Genomic DNA, 15,419 nt, shown 5'->3' with positions numbered 1-15,419 from the left:
ATTCCCACCAACAGTGTAGGAGGGTTCCCTTTTCTCCACACCCTCTCCAGCATTTATTGTTTGTAGATTTTTTGATGATGGCCATTCTGACTGGTGTGAAGCAATACCTCATTGTAGTTTTGATTTGCATTTCTCTAATAATTAGTGATGTTGAGCATCTTTTCATATGTTTTTTGGCCATCTGTATGTATTCTTTGGAGAAATGTCTATTTAGGTCTTCTGCCCACTTTATGATTGGGTTGTTTGTTTTTTTGATATTGAGCTGCATGTGTTGTTTGTATATTTTGGAGATTAATCCCTTGTCAGTTGCTTTGTTTGCAAATATTTTCTCCCATTCTAAGGGTTGTTTTTACATTTTGTTTATCGTTTCCTTTGCTGTGCAAAAGCTTTTAAGTTTAATTAAGTCCTATTGTTTAGTGTTCTTTTTATTTTCATTACTCTAGGCAGTGGATTCAGAAAGATCTTGCTGTGATTTATGTCAAAGAGTGTTCTGCCTATGTTTTCCTCTAAGAGTTTTATAGTATCCGGCCCACCCCATCTTAATGATTTATTCAGTTCTCATTTCTCACACAGTTTTGAAGGTTTCCTGCTGTTTCTTCTCCCCGCCTCTAGTCTTGCACCCTTACGATTCTACCCTCTGGTCAGAACAATAAAACTCAAATCTGAACACAACACATCTAAATCATTCAATGACTCTCCACTAATGCCTTTCACCCCCTCCTCTGTTTTCATTATGTTGTTACAATCCTATCCGTCTTCTTGGTTAACCTCCGCAGGTCCTTCAAGACACAGTTCAGGTGTCACCTCACCAAGGAAGGAAAAAGGATACAATGAATATCCCTCCTGAGTAATCCCATAGCACCTTGAATGTATATCCATCACAATTCCTGTCACCTTATTCTAAAATGGTTTACATCCTTAACCCCTATCCCAAAGTTTACTTTGAGGGAAGACTTTTGTTTTCTGGCATCCCCAGCACCAAACACTGGGTGTAACATATATAGATTATTTGTAGGTAAATGAGGAAGGAAATAGAAGGTGTTATCCAAAGTTTAAGTACTTATGATAGTACAGAAATTGTCCAAATTCTAAATGCAGTTTTGGCTATATTTATCTTGGGGATTAATGCTTTGCTGCATGGCGTTTTCTTTAATTCAAATGCTATATCAATACTGCTCACTCCTATTAGATGGGTCAAGCTATCCCAGTCTCTTTTGTTTCCTTCTTCCCATCTCTCCTGCTTTCACACTTATTTCTACTTCAAAATAACTGTTTGAAAAGATGATGTAATGATGATATAAAAAATATTCAAAAAGAAAAAAATCTTAGTCTTATCATCAAAATACGTTTTTATTATTTTCTGCTTTATATATGTATTTTACTATTTTATTTTCTGATTTTGTTTACATGTATAAATACCTTACATAATTTCACTTAGTGTTAACAGTATTGTATATTCTGATTTTTAAATCTATAATACATACTGTTCCATATTTCTACACAGTCACCTTTCTACACAGTCATTATTCCATTGCCTCTTAGGGCTAGAATTTCCTTTCCTTTCACAATTACAAACTCACATGGTCTGATCTCCAGAAATGTCTTTCAAAAACAATTTTCAGTTAAGTGTTCTAACATTAAGTCTGCAGAATAAGTATCTGAGTGAGTTTATTTACTCAATATGATATTTACTTCAAAAATTAAAAATCAAAAAGGATTTACTCCCATAATTGCTGGGTGGATGACTCACAGGCTGGAGAACACTTATACCACAGAAGTCCACCCACTGGAGTGAAGGTTCTGAGCCCCCACGTCAGGCTTCCCAACCTGGGGGTCCGGCAATGGGAGGAGGAATTCCTAGAGAATCAGACTTTGAAGCCTAGTGGGAACTGACTGCAGGACTTCAACAGGACTGGGGGAAACAGAGACTCCACTCTTGGAGGGCACTTGTGCGTGTCAGGACCCAGGAGAAGGAGCAGTGATCCCAGGGGAGACTGAACCAGACCTACCTGCTAGAGTTGGAGGGTGTCCTGCAGAGGCACGGGGTGGCTGTGGCTCACTGTGGGGACAAGGACACTGGCAGCAGAAGTTCTGGGAAGTACTCCTTGGCGTGAGCCCTCCAGAGTCTGTCATTAGCCCCACCAGAGAGCCCAGGTAGGCTCCAGTGTTGGGTTGCCTCAGGCCAAACAACCAACAGGGAGGGGACCCAGCCCCACCCATCAACAGTCAAGTGGATTAAAGTTTTATTGAGCTCTGCCCACTAAAGCAACAGTCAGCTGTACCCACCACCAGTCCCTCCCCCATCAGGTAACTTGCACAAGCCTCTTAGATAGCCTCATCCACCACAGGGCAGACAGCAGAAGCAAGAAGAACTACAATCCTGCAGCCTGTGGAACAAAGACCACATTCACAGAAAGATAGACAATATGAAAAAGCTGAAAGCTATGTACCAGATGAAGGAACAAAATAAAACCCCAGAAAAACAACTAAGTGAAGTGGAGATAGGCAACATCCCAGAAAAAGAATTCAGAATAATGATAGTGAAGATGATCCAGGACCTTGGAAAAAGAATGGAGGCAAAGATGGGAAGATGCAAGAAATGTTTAACAAAGACCGAGAAGAATTAAAGAACAAACAGAGATAAACAATACAATAACTGAAATGAAAACTACACTAGAAGGATAGCAGAATAACTGAGGCAGAAGAATGGATAAGTGACCTGGAAGACAGAATGGTGGAATTCACTGCTGCGGAATAGAATAAAGAAAAAAGAATGAAAAGAAATGAAGACAGCCTAAGAGACCTCTGGGACAACATTAAACACAACAACATCCGCATTATTGGGGTCCAGAAGGAGAAGAGAGAGAGAAATGACCCGAGAAAATATTTAAAGAGATTATAGTAGAAAATTTCCCTAACATGGGAAAGGAAATAGCCACTCAAGTCCAGGAAGCTCAGCAAGTCCCACACAGGATAAACCCAAGGAGAAACATGCCTGAGACACATAGTAATCAAATTGGCAAAAATTAAACACAAAAATTATTGAAAGCAGCAAGGGAAAAACGACAAATAACATACAAGGGAACTCCCATAAGGTTAACAGTTGATTTCTCAGCAGGAAATCTATAAGCCACAAGGGAGTGGCATGATATACTTAAAGTGATGAAAGGGAAGAACCTACAACCAAGATTACTCTACCCAGCAAGGATCTCATTCAGATTCCTTGGAGAAATCAAAAGCTTTACAGACAAGCAAAAGATAAGAGAATTCAGCACCACCAAACCAGCTCTACAACAAATGCTAAAGGAAGTTCTCTAAGTGGGAAACACAAGAGAAGAAAATGACCTACAAAAACAAACCCAAAACAATTAAGAAAATGGTCATAGGAACATACATATCGATAATTACCTTAAATGTGAATGGATTAAATGCTCCAACCAAAAGACACAGGCTTGCTGAATGGATACAAAAACAAGACCCATTGCAGGGCAGAAGTTAAGACACAGATGTAGAGAACAGACGTATGGACACCAAGTTGGGAAAACTGCGGTGGGGTGGGGATGGTGGTGTGATGAATTGGGCAATTGGGATTGACATGTATACACTGATGTGTATAAAACTGATGACTAATAAGAACCTGCAGTATAAAAAAACAAACAAACAAAACAACTAATACTAAACTTTCATTGGGTTATTTGCATGGAAATATGTTAATATAAATGTTTCAGACATTACATGAAATATCTAAAAATCTTATATGTTCTAGTATAATGTTATAAGTCAAAATTCTAGTTATTACTTTAAAATGTATGTCTCAGAAATAACTAAATTTCCTTGTCAATTGAATTATTATGAACTTTCATCAAATCTTTAACTGTGGTCATTTTTAAGTCTTTTGTCATTTACAGACAGTTCTGGGTGTACTCTGATGCTTTTGCAAATATGTTCCTATAAAAGGGTTTCATCTTCAAGGAATTCATGGAAAAGACTGACAAGTACAGGTTTCTGGTAACTGACTGTACTGCTGAACTGAATTAATAAGTATTTTCAGAACTCTAATGGAAAACTGATGAACTCATAAAAGTGCTAACAAAAGATCAAGATGAAAAAAATTAATTACATGGGACTGAATGAACTGATGATGATGATTATAATTTTTGTGACTTTCTGTTTAAATAAATTAAAAAAAAATACCACAAGGACTCAGAGGCAAAAAATATACAAATCAATTTTCACTGCAAAGTAAAGGAGCTGTTACACTGGAGTATTACTGGACTGAATGTCAACATTATGACATAGTATGAGTGTGTTTTGTGTTTGGTAATTGCAGTCACTGTTGTTTTTGTTGTGGTCATCCATTTACAGTGCTTGGTGTCAGTCTATTTATCTCTTGTAAAAATAAAATACAGTGTGTGTGTGTGTGTGTGTGTGTGTGTGAAAAATTAATTAACCCTACAAAAAAAAAAAAAACGAGACCCATATATATGCTATCTACAATAGACCCACTCCAGACCTAGGGACACACACAGACTGAAAGCGAGGGGGTGGAAAAAGATATTCCATGCAAATGGAAATTTTTAAAAAGCTGGAGTAGCAATACTCATATCAGATAAAACGGACTTCAAAATAAAGATTGTTACAAGAGACAAGGAAGAACACTACATAATGATCAAGGGATCAATCCGAGAAGAAAATATAACAATTATAAATATATATGCACCCAACATAGGAGCACCTCAATACATAAGACAACTGCTAACAGCTATAAAAGAGGAAATCGACAGTAACACAGTAATAGTGGGGGACTTTAACACCTCATTTACACCAATGGACAGATAACCAAAATGAAAATGAATAAGGAAACACAAGCTTTAAATGATACAATAAACCAGATAGATTTAATTGATATTTATAGGACACTCCATCCAAAACCAGCAGATTACACTTTCTTCTCAAGTGCGCACAGAACATTCTAGAGGATAGATCACATCTTGGGTCACAAATCAAGCCTCAATAAATTTAAGAAAATTGAAATCATATCAAGCATCTTTTCTGACCACAACGCTATGAGATTAGAAATGAATTACAGGGAAAAAACATAAAAAACACAAACACATGGAGGCTAAACAATATGTTACTAAATAACCAAGAGATCACTGAAGAAATCAAAGAGGAAATCAAAAAATACCTAGAGACAAATGACAATGAAAACACGACGATCCAATACCTATGGGATGCAGCAAAAGCAGTTCTAAGAGGGATGTTTTTAGCTATACAAGCCTACCTCAAGAAACAAGAAAAATCTCAACTAAACAATCTAACCTTACACGTAAAGGAACTAGAGAAAGAAGAACAAACAAAACGCAAAGTTAGCAGAAGGAAAGGAATCATAAAGATCAGAGCAGAAATAAATAGAAACAAAACAATAGCAAAGATCAATAAAACTAAAAGCTGGTTCTTTGAGAAGATAAACAAAATTGATAAAACATTAGCCAGACTCATCAAGAAAAACAGGTAGAGGACTCAAATCAATAAAATTAGAAATGAAAAAGGAGAAGTTACAACAGACACTGCAGAAATACAAAGCATCCTAAGAGACTACTGCAAGCAACTCTATGCCAATAAAATGGACAACCTGGAAGAAATGGACAAATTCTTAGAAAGGTAAAACCTTCCAAAACTGAACCAGGAAGAAATAGAAAATATGAACAGACCAATCAAAAGTAATGAAATTGAAACTGTGATTAAAAATCTTCCAACAAACAAAAGTCCAGGACCAGATGGCTTCACAGGTGAATTCTGTCAAACATTTGGAGAAGAGCTAACATCCTTCCTTCTCAAATTCTAAAAAATTGCAGAGGAAGGAACACTCCCAAACTCATTCTACGAGGCCACCATCACCCTGATACCAAAACCAGACAAAGATACAACAAAAACAGAAAATTACAGACCAATATCACTGATGAATATAGATGCAAATATCCTCAACAAAATACTAGCAAACAGAATCCAACAACACATTAAGAGGATCATACACCATGATCAAGTGGGATTTAGCCCACGGATGGCAAATCAATCAATGTGATACACCATATTAACAAATTGAAGAAAAAAAAACCATATGATTATCTCAATAGATGCAGATAAAGCTTTGGACAAAATTCAACACCCATTTATGATAAAAACTCTCCAGAAAGTGGGCATAGAGGGAACGTACCTCAACATAATAAAGGCCATATATGACAAACCCACAGCAAACATCATTCTCAATGGTGAAAAACTGAAAGCATTTCCTCTAAGATCAGGAACGAGACAAGGATGTCCACTCTCACCGCTTTTATCCAACAAAGTTTTGGAAGTCCTAGCCACAGCAATCAGAGAAGAAAAATAAAAGGAAACCAAATTGGAAAAGAAGAAGAAAAACTGTCACTGTTTGCAGATGACATGATACTATACATAGAGAATCCTAAAGATGCCACCAGAAAACTACTGGAGCTAATCAACGTATTTGGTAAAGTTGCAGGATACAAAATTAATGCACAGAAATCTCTTGCATTCCTATACACTAATGATGAAAAATCTGAAAGAGAAATTAAGGAAACACTCCCATTTACCATTACAACAAAAAGAATAAAATACCTAAGAATAAACCTACAGAGGGAGACAAAAGACCTGTATGCAGAAAGCTATAAGACACTGATGAAAGAAATTAAAGAGGATACCAACAGATGGAGAGATATACCATGCTCTTGGATTGGAAGAATCAATATTGTGAAAATGACTATATTCCCCAAAGCAATCTACAGATTCAATGCAATCCCTAGCAAATTACCAAGGGCATTTTTTATGGAACTAGAACAAATAATATTAAAATTTGTATGGAGACACAGAAGACCCCAATAGCCAAAGCAGTCTTGAGGGAAAAAAACAGAGCTGGAGGAATCACACTCCCTGACTTCAGACTATACTACAAAGCTACAGTAATCAAGACAAAATGGTAGTGGCACAAAAACAGAAACATAGATCAATGGAACAAGATAGAAAGCGCAGAGATAAACCCATATACCTATGGTCAGCTAATCTATGACAAAGGAGACAAAGATATACAATGGAGAAAAGACAGTCTCTTCAATAAGTGGTGCTGGGAAAACTGGAAAGCTACATGTAAAAGAATGAAATTAGAACACACTCTAACACCATACACAAAAATAAACTCAAAATGGATTAGAGACCTAAATGTAAGACCAGACACTATAAAACTCTTAGAGGAAAACATAGGCAGAACACTCTTTGACATAAACCATAGCAAGATCTTTTTTGATCCACCTCGTAGAGAAATGGAAATAAAAACAGAAATAAACAAATGGGACCTAATGAAACTTCAAAGCTTTTGCATAGCAAAGGAAACCATAAACAAGACAAAAAGACAACCCTCAGAATGGGAGAAAATATTTTCAAACAAATCAACGGACAAAGGATTAATCTCCAAAATATATAACCAGCTCATGCAGCTCAATATTAAAAAAACAACAAGCCAATCCAAAAATGGGCAGAAGACCTAAATGGACATTTCTCCAAAGAAGACATACAGATACCCAAGAAGCACATGAAAAGCTGCTCAATGTCACTAATTATTAGAGAAATGCAAATCAAAACTACAATGAGGTATCACCTCACACCAGTGAGAATGGGCATCCTCAGAAAATCTACAAACAATAAATGCTGGAGAGGGTGTGGAGAAAAGGGAACCCTCTTGCACTGTTGGTGGGAATGTAAATTGATATAGCCACTATGGAGAACAGTATGGAGATTCCTTAAAAAACTAAAAATAGAATTACCATATGATCCAGCAATCCCACTACTGGGCATATACCCAGAGAAAACCATAATTCAAAAAGACACATGCACCCCAATGTTCATTGCGTCACTGTTTACAATAGCCAGGTCATGGAAGCAACCTAAATGCCCATTGACAGATGAATGGATAAAGATGATGTAGTACATATATATAATGGAATATTACTCAGCCATAAAAAGGAACGAAGTTGAGTCATTTGTTGAGACGTGGATGGATCTAGAGACTGTCATACAGAGTGAAGTAAGTCATAAAGAGAAAAACAAATATTGTATATTAACACATGTATATGGAACCTAGAAATGGTACAGATAAACCGGTTTGCAGGGCAGAAGTTGAGACACAGATGTAGAGAACAAACATATGGACACCAAGGGGGGAAAACTGTGGGTGGGTAGGGATGGTGGTGTGCTGAATTGGGCGATTGGGATTGACATGTATACTCTGATGTGTATAAAATTGATGACTGAAAAGAACCTGCTGTATAAAAAAAAGAAAAAAAAAGGATTTACTATATACTTTTTTATCCTTGGTATTATGATTACCATTAAAATTGTTACATCTTACTATTAAATTGTTTAATTTATTAAATTTACTGTTACAAAATTTTTTGATAAATAGAATTTTGCCTTTTAAGGTTTTGGGATTTAACAGTGTCATCTGCCACTACCTCAGTTGTCCTTTTTCTTCCTGTGTTCTCAGAGAAATAAATATATATAGTGAGTTTTTATTTTCCGATTTTCTGCAATATTGGCTTTGAGGGTTGGGAAAGATATTGAAATGAAATGTCGGAGCAAACATTTTTTTTTTAATACTTGTATGTATTTTCAGAATTTTTTCCCACAAATGACCAGGTATAACTTTTCCAAGAAAGAGTGTATAAAGATTAAAGCATAGATTTCTCTTGTATTATCTCTAAATTTATCTTACATTACTACTTCATGTCACCCTGTGTTTTACTTGCATGGCACATATTATATTTTTAAGATTTCTCCCTCTCTCCCTCCCTCCCTTAGCCTTTTCCTCCTTCTATTAATAGTTATAAGCAGCTTCGACATTTCAGAAACTGTGCTAGATGTGGGGAATGCATTGCCCTGACTTCAGGTACCTGTCAATCTGGCGTGAGATGCGAGTAATACAGATAACATGCTACAAAATGCTTCATGAATGCTGAGAGGTGTGCTCTGGAACTATATAGAGGGGGACAGAATGGTATGGGGAGGAGGGATGGGAATCTGGGACAGCTTCTGAAAGAAGTAATCTTCAAGCAGAGGTGAGACTGAGTAGGATTTGTGAGATGAACTGAAGATTTGAGAGATGGAGCAAAGGAAGTAGCACATGTGAAGGCCCGGAGACAAGAGAAAACATGGCATTTACAGGACTGGTGAGACATTCAGTAGGTTGGAGAAGATAGTGCACAGGACAGTAGCTACAGATGGTGCTGATAAGGTAAGTAGAGGTCAAATCATGAATAATAATAATGATAATAATAACAATAATGGTGATAGCTAAAACTTATTAGACAAAGTCTATTTCTAGGTACAGCTGTAAGCACTAAATGAATTTACTAACTGAATTCTATGAGGTAGATACTATTATTAACCCCATTTTACAGAGGGCCTTGTATACTACGCTAATGATAATCAGAAGCTATTGAATGGTTTGAGAGACTGGATATAAAACCAGACAAAGGCCAGACTACATCTAGCAACAGAACTCTGTCCTACAACCTCTGTAGCAACCAACCTGGGGAGTCAAGTCATAACTTCTGCAGCAATTGGCTCAGAAAAGTCAGTATCTGGTCAATGATTGTCAGATTCCCTATTTTTTTTTTACCCCAATTTGTCCCTCAGGGCCAACCAGAAAAAGACAAGTATGCTTCCCAAATCAATCACACAGGTTGCCTTGCTTCTAGCTAGCTCACTTCCAGCTTCCCCAAGGCAACAACCTCCAGCCAGAGCAAATCAGAAGCCTCCCTTTTATTCACTGTAAAGCTCCCCTGCCTGGCTTGGGAGTCTCTGCTAAATGTAAGCAATGCTGGCAGATTGTCTTTCTATAGCAAGCTCTGAACAATGCTGGCAGATTGTCTTTCTATAGCAAGCTCTGAACAGCAAGCCCCTGTTCGTTCTCACTTGGGTGGTCTTCATTGATTCCCACAGGTTTTAACCAGAGGAATGTAACAAAAAAGATAATTCTGTCTGCTGAGTAGAGACTGAACTGGAAAGATCTAGACTGGAGGTGGGAGGCCAGTCTGTGACCTCAAGCCTTGACTAAGGCAGTGGCAATAAGGATACACAACAATGAATGGAATGAAAAGCATCAAGGAGGCAGAATCAGCAGGACCTAATGAGTGATTTGATTTGGTGGGAAAGAGAAGGAAAAGGTAAGGAGGATGGACAGGCTTGAGGAATGACATAAGTGGCTGGCACCATTTGCTGAGACAGGGACGCTGGAGGAAGAAGCTTGTGTTGAGGCTGGAGATGAGTTAAATTTGGGGCAGAGATTTCTAAGTCACAGGCTTAAAGTAATACTTGGAACAGTCTGGGTAAATGAGATCACACAGGCAGGGTGTAGAAGCAAGAGAGAACATATAGATGTAAAAACAAAAATAATTGCTGTTATTATCATCATAAGATGTTTATGGAGAATTGTAAAAACATTTAACAAAACCTTTTAAGATCAAAAGCTTAATAAACTGCTTTGAAGAAAACTAGACCTCCACTTACATCAAGTTATAGAATGAACTTATTTTCCCACTTTACCAAGGAACATTTCAAAGGGGGAAAATACTGCTCCTTTGATACTTAGTTATAGGGAAAGGATCTAACATTTATTGTGGTCCATTTATGTATCTGGTACTTTATATCTTAATTAATCCTCAAATATACCATATGAAGATAGCATTATTATCCCTGTTGTTGAAACTGAGGCCCTGATATCTAACTTGTTAAGGTCACATAGCTAGTATATGGGCTAGCAGGGCTGTCTGATGCAGAAACACTGGTTCTTTGCACCTTCATTCTCTGCCTGACTTCTCAGCTGACCACAGAGGCTACTTCTAGCAATTACTCCAAAGCAGGGATAGGCAATTTAAGGACATAGTCCATGGCAGTATTAGAGATAGTGGCAGGATATGACATCAACTAGCAGATTGTGCAGGTTCTCAGAGGGAAAGCAAATTTGGGCAAGGAAGCTCAGCCATGATACTACACAAGTGAAAAACAAAAACAAAAAACTAATTGCAATCATATTTATTCTACAAATATTACTGTGTGCCTCCACTGTGTCATTGTTCTAAGTGCTGAAGATATGGTATTGAATAAACACACAAAATCTCCTGCTTTTATAAAGAATTGATATGCTTTGGGTGAGACAATAAGTTATATAGTGTATTGCAAGACAATGCTCTGGAGAAACGGGAGTAGAAAGTGCTAGGATGCTTAAGCAGTGGTCGGCAAAAGACTCACAGAGTGGGTAAAATTTCAGCAAAGTCTTGAAGGAGGTAAGGGAACAAGTCATGGATAAGAAGGGGAAAACTTCCAGGCAGTGGGCATAGCAAGTGCAGAGGCCCTTAGGCAGGGTACACCTGGCATGGTTGAGGAGATGCTAGGAGGCCAGTGTGGCTGGAACACAGAAGGCTTTATCAGCTACTAAGGAGGACTTAAATTTCTAGTCTGAACTCAAGAGTTGAGAGGGGAGGGACACGCGAGTATTAAGGTATATGTTCTACACTTAAGGAGAGGGAGAGACAAAACAAGACAAATGAAATAGTAACAAACATAAAACTACTGATAATTAGGTGAGAAACTATGAGACTCAGACCAAGGACTATACCCATTTATGAGAAGAAGTTCTGTGAGAGTGAAAATGAATGGGAAGTATGTCCTATTGGGGGTTACTTTATGGTGGAGAGGTAGGATCTGAAGGTAGGGTAAGATTTAAATCCAGAACCTCCTGTGTACCAGGTATTGTGCTGGGTGCTACTGGGGGATAATAGGGGACACTACAGAAAAAAACAACAGAGAAGGTTTCTGCCCTCATGGAGGTGGCACTAAGCAGAGTACATGGTACAGATAATGTATAGATTATACATTGAGAAACCTTGCAAACAGGACAAGAAGTAGACCTGAGGCACTTTGAGGATGGCAGACACCTTAGATACCACCTAGTTCAGTGGTTCTGAGGCTAAAAAATCACTTAAAGGATTATGATTAAGTAATTCTAGGGAAGGACCCAGCTATGTACAGTTTTTTTTTTAAAAAAAGCTCCCCAGATGACTGTGATAGTCACCCAAGTTTGGGGAACACTCATCTAGTACAGGCTTGTTTTACAGAAAAGGAAACAGGTTTAGAGAGTTGAGTGATCTGGTCAATATTAAGTGAGGGAAGCAATAAGGAGCTACTGCAGAAGCCTGAAAGAACAGGTGGGACTCAGAGGTAGCAAGGAGGATGGTAAAGTGGTGTTTACGGAGAACGGAGTGGGAAGAGAGGAAGAGGTGCGACCCAAAGGATGTGACATTAATCCAGGATTGACTGAGGCATTGTGGTGACAGGAAAGGAGAGCAAGTAGTTCTTTTAAAGCCCCATTTGGTACCATATCATCTGACCTGGCAGGGGGAGGGTTGGAATTTTTATTGTTGTTGTTATTGTTTACTTTGTTTTATAATCTGAGTCCATGTAAAACCATCTCCTATGGCTTTCCAGGAGTTAGCTGCTGTGAAACTGTCACACTGTACATGCCATACTGCAGCTAGGATACACTAAGTGTTGCTACTCTGAGTGGAAAATGGAGTCCTTCAACCAGTAGCAATGACATCACCTGAAAACCTGTTAGAGAAGCAGAATCCAGGGCTCCACCCAGACCTACAGAATTAGAATCTATATAGTTTAATAAGTTCCCCAGGTGCTCCAAATGCACATTAAATTTTGAATAATCACTGCTCTAAAGGGCTTCTGATTCTTTATAATAAGAGGAACAACATTAAAATAAATAGGAAGTAGATAAAGGGTGAACAATTTGTGATTTCTCAAGCATATGATGAAGCTGTCTTAATGGATTGAGGTAGACTCCACATTCTCACCTTTAGCTACTATGATATACTGTACTGCCACTGTAGGAGGAGGAGGAGGCTGTAAATATGGAAAGGTTTGAAAAGATTGGAAACATTTAGAGTTCCAAGGCAGAGGTCTATAAAGGTTATCATTTTAAGTGGCAAAGAGCACTAGACTCCACTCCCAGTAAAGAAACTGAGTGACTCTCAGTTAACTTCTCATGGCCTTAGGGTCCTCATTTGTAAAAACAACCACAAACAAAACCCAGGAAGGCTTAGAGACCATTTCTCCCAGCTCTAAGATGTCTTTATTCGATTTCATTTCTTTTGGTAGAAACTGCCCTTTTCTTCAATACTATAAAAATGTTAATATCCCTAGAAGCAGTTATTAACAGGGTAGGAACTTTAATTAATACAAACTGATTTCTTCCTGGAGGAGAAACCTAGGCCCTGTAAGAAGAGGCAGTAATGAAAGAGGAAAAGAAAGGGAAAGGGAAGGGAGAAAATAAACACACATATACACAGGTATACTTGTTCTGCATTATTTGATACATTGTGGACTATTTTGGCAACAGCCTATTAAAAGTATTTCCCCTTTTTTCTTCTTCTTTTTAACCCACTCTTGCCTGCCTCCTATATCCTTGAGACCCCATCCCCCCCCTTTTTTAATACCAAGTAAAGGAAGTATGACAGCCATCAGATAACAAATTCACCTACTTGTCAGTTTTGCCCCATGCCTGGGAGAACAGCAGTAGTTGTTGAGCCCCCTTGCAGCCTTGGGAGTGAAGGGACAGCTGTTGTTCCTCAAAATTATCTGCACCTGGATTGGAATACTTCCACAAACCCGATTAGGTAAATTCCCCTAACACCTGCTCCTCCTCATGCAGAAGTGGTGTTTCTCCGTGGGTTGAATGTCTGGCCATCTTCAGAGAGCGCAACCCTACTCCCACCATAGAAGAGGTCCCCAGTCAACTAGCCTCTCATAAGGAACTCTCCAAGCCTCCAGGATGTGGACGCAGGAGACAAGGTTCCTGACGCAGACTTGTGAAGCCTCAGCAGGAATTCCCATAGTAGTCCCACGCCATCAGCGTGAGGAGGTAGGGCAAATTCCCTCCATAGAATTCACGTTAATTTAGGGCTTGATCATGGATCTCTGGGGAAGAGCAATGGAACCCTAGTATGAAACAAACGCCTTGGAGTTTCTAAACACCCTCGCTACCAATGGAGATCCAAGCCAGGGTTCTGAAGTGAAATTTCTCAACAGAAATTCGAAAGAACTAGTTTTGTATGACAAAGAGTAAACTAAAAACCAAACACAAGCACAATAAATCAATTCTATTCGATCCCAATTCTCTCCAACGCACTCCTAACCAGCTTCCAATTTCATTTAAAAATGTTGCTAAATTTCTAATTTTAATAGTACTTTCCTCCCCTCCAGGTGCAGGTTTTGGTAGCAGCAAATTTAAACACAGGAGGATTTACCCCTATATCAAGAACATCACACGATAACAGCGAACTGCATATAAAAGCCCAGTACAAACAAAGGGGTCATCAAATCCAAGTTTTCGCTAAGAATGTTTCCCTCCCTCTCAGGCCTTTCGTGGGGTCACACTTTTCGAAGAAAAGCCGCCAAACCTTGCCTATTCAGTTTACTGGGACGCTCCGGGAGGACCTCGAGACACGAGTCCCCAGACAGGTTGGTCGACGACAGCCACCTCCCCTCGCAGGCGGCGCAGTTCTCAAAGGGATCACCTTTGAGCTTGGAACCACAGTTCCCCGGCCTCCCCTGGTTTCCCCCCGGGCTCCCCTGGTTTCCCATCGGGCGCCCATTTCCTCCCTTGCTGCCCCCACGCATCATCTCCGCCCCCAGATCTCAAACCCCGCCCCCCACGGCCTCCAAAGCACAGACACCTGGCCATACCTGCGCTTCCTCGTCCTCCGTCACCACCCCGACTACCGGGATTTGGCGAGGGCTGCTGGACTTGATCCCGCTGCCGGGTGCACGGGCCTGGGCCGTCGCCGCAGCCTCCTCTGTAGACATGGCTGTGGCGGCGGAGTGAGGGATGGGGGGTGTCCTCCTGTCCTACACTGTGCCCGCAGCCGCGAGACTGCAAGAGGCCCCGCCACCGAGAAGTGAAAGCCGCCTGAGAGCCACTAGAGTCGCGAAAGGTCCCGGGGGTCCGGCCGTGGACTCGGCCACCGCGACGCCATCCGCATCCCGTGGAGGCAGCCCACCAGTGCACCTAGCAGCCTGCTTGCTGGCGGGTTGTTAACAAGCCAATGCGTTGCTAGGAGCGGGGCCAGAGGCTGCTGAAGCGCCAGCACCTACGGAAGCCCGAGGATCCAAACTACCCCAGAATCTTATCTGAACCTCTAAATCTGGAGGGGCTGGGTTTGCTTGCGTACCAGAGGAAAGCGGGGGAGGACCTCGGTTTGTAACAGTGGAGTGTTACCTTGGCGACACGTGCGTCTTAGTCTTTGTAGTTTGCGCTGGGCCTTCTTGAAACAAGCATG

General features: G+C 39.8%; 1 protein-coding gene across 1 annotated transcript in view; it reads right to left on the bottom strand.

Moving 5' to 3' along the window:
• The window catches only part of CFAP69 (cilia and flagella associated protein 69), a 70,491-nt gene extending 55,327 nt beyond the window's left edge, over positions 1-15,164 (bottom strand). The window contains exon 1 of the mRNA XM_059075013.2: positions 14,827-15,164. Coding sequence (XP_058930996.1) covers positions 14,827-14,946 — 120 coding nt within the window. The 5' untranslated portion in view covers positions 14,947-15,164. The remainder of the gene's footprint in view (positions 1-14,826) is intronic.
• Between the last annotated feature and the right edge of the window lie 255 nt (positions 15,165-15,419).

This window comes from Kogia breviceps, chromosome 9 (genome assembly GCF_026419965.1).
Source record: "Kogia breviceps isolate mKogBre1 chromosome 9, mKogBre1 haplotype 1, whole genome shotgun sequence".
NCBI classification, from domain to species: Eukaryota; Metazoa; Chordata; class Mammalia; order Artiodactyla; family Physeteridae; genus Kogia; species Kogia breviceps.
This window is presented reverse-complemented; position numbering and strand designations above follow the sequence as displayed.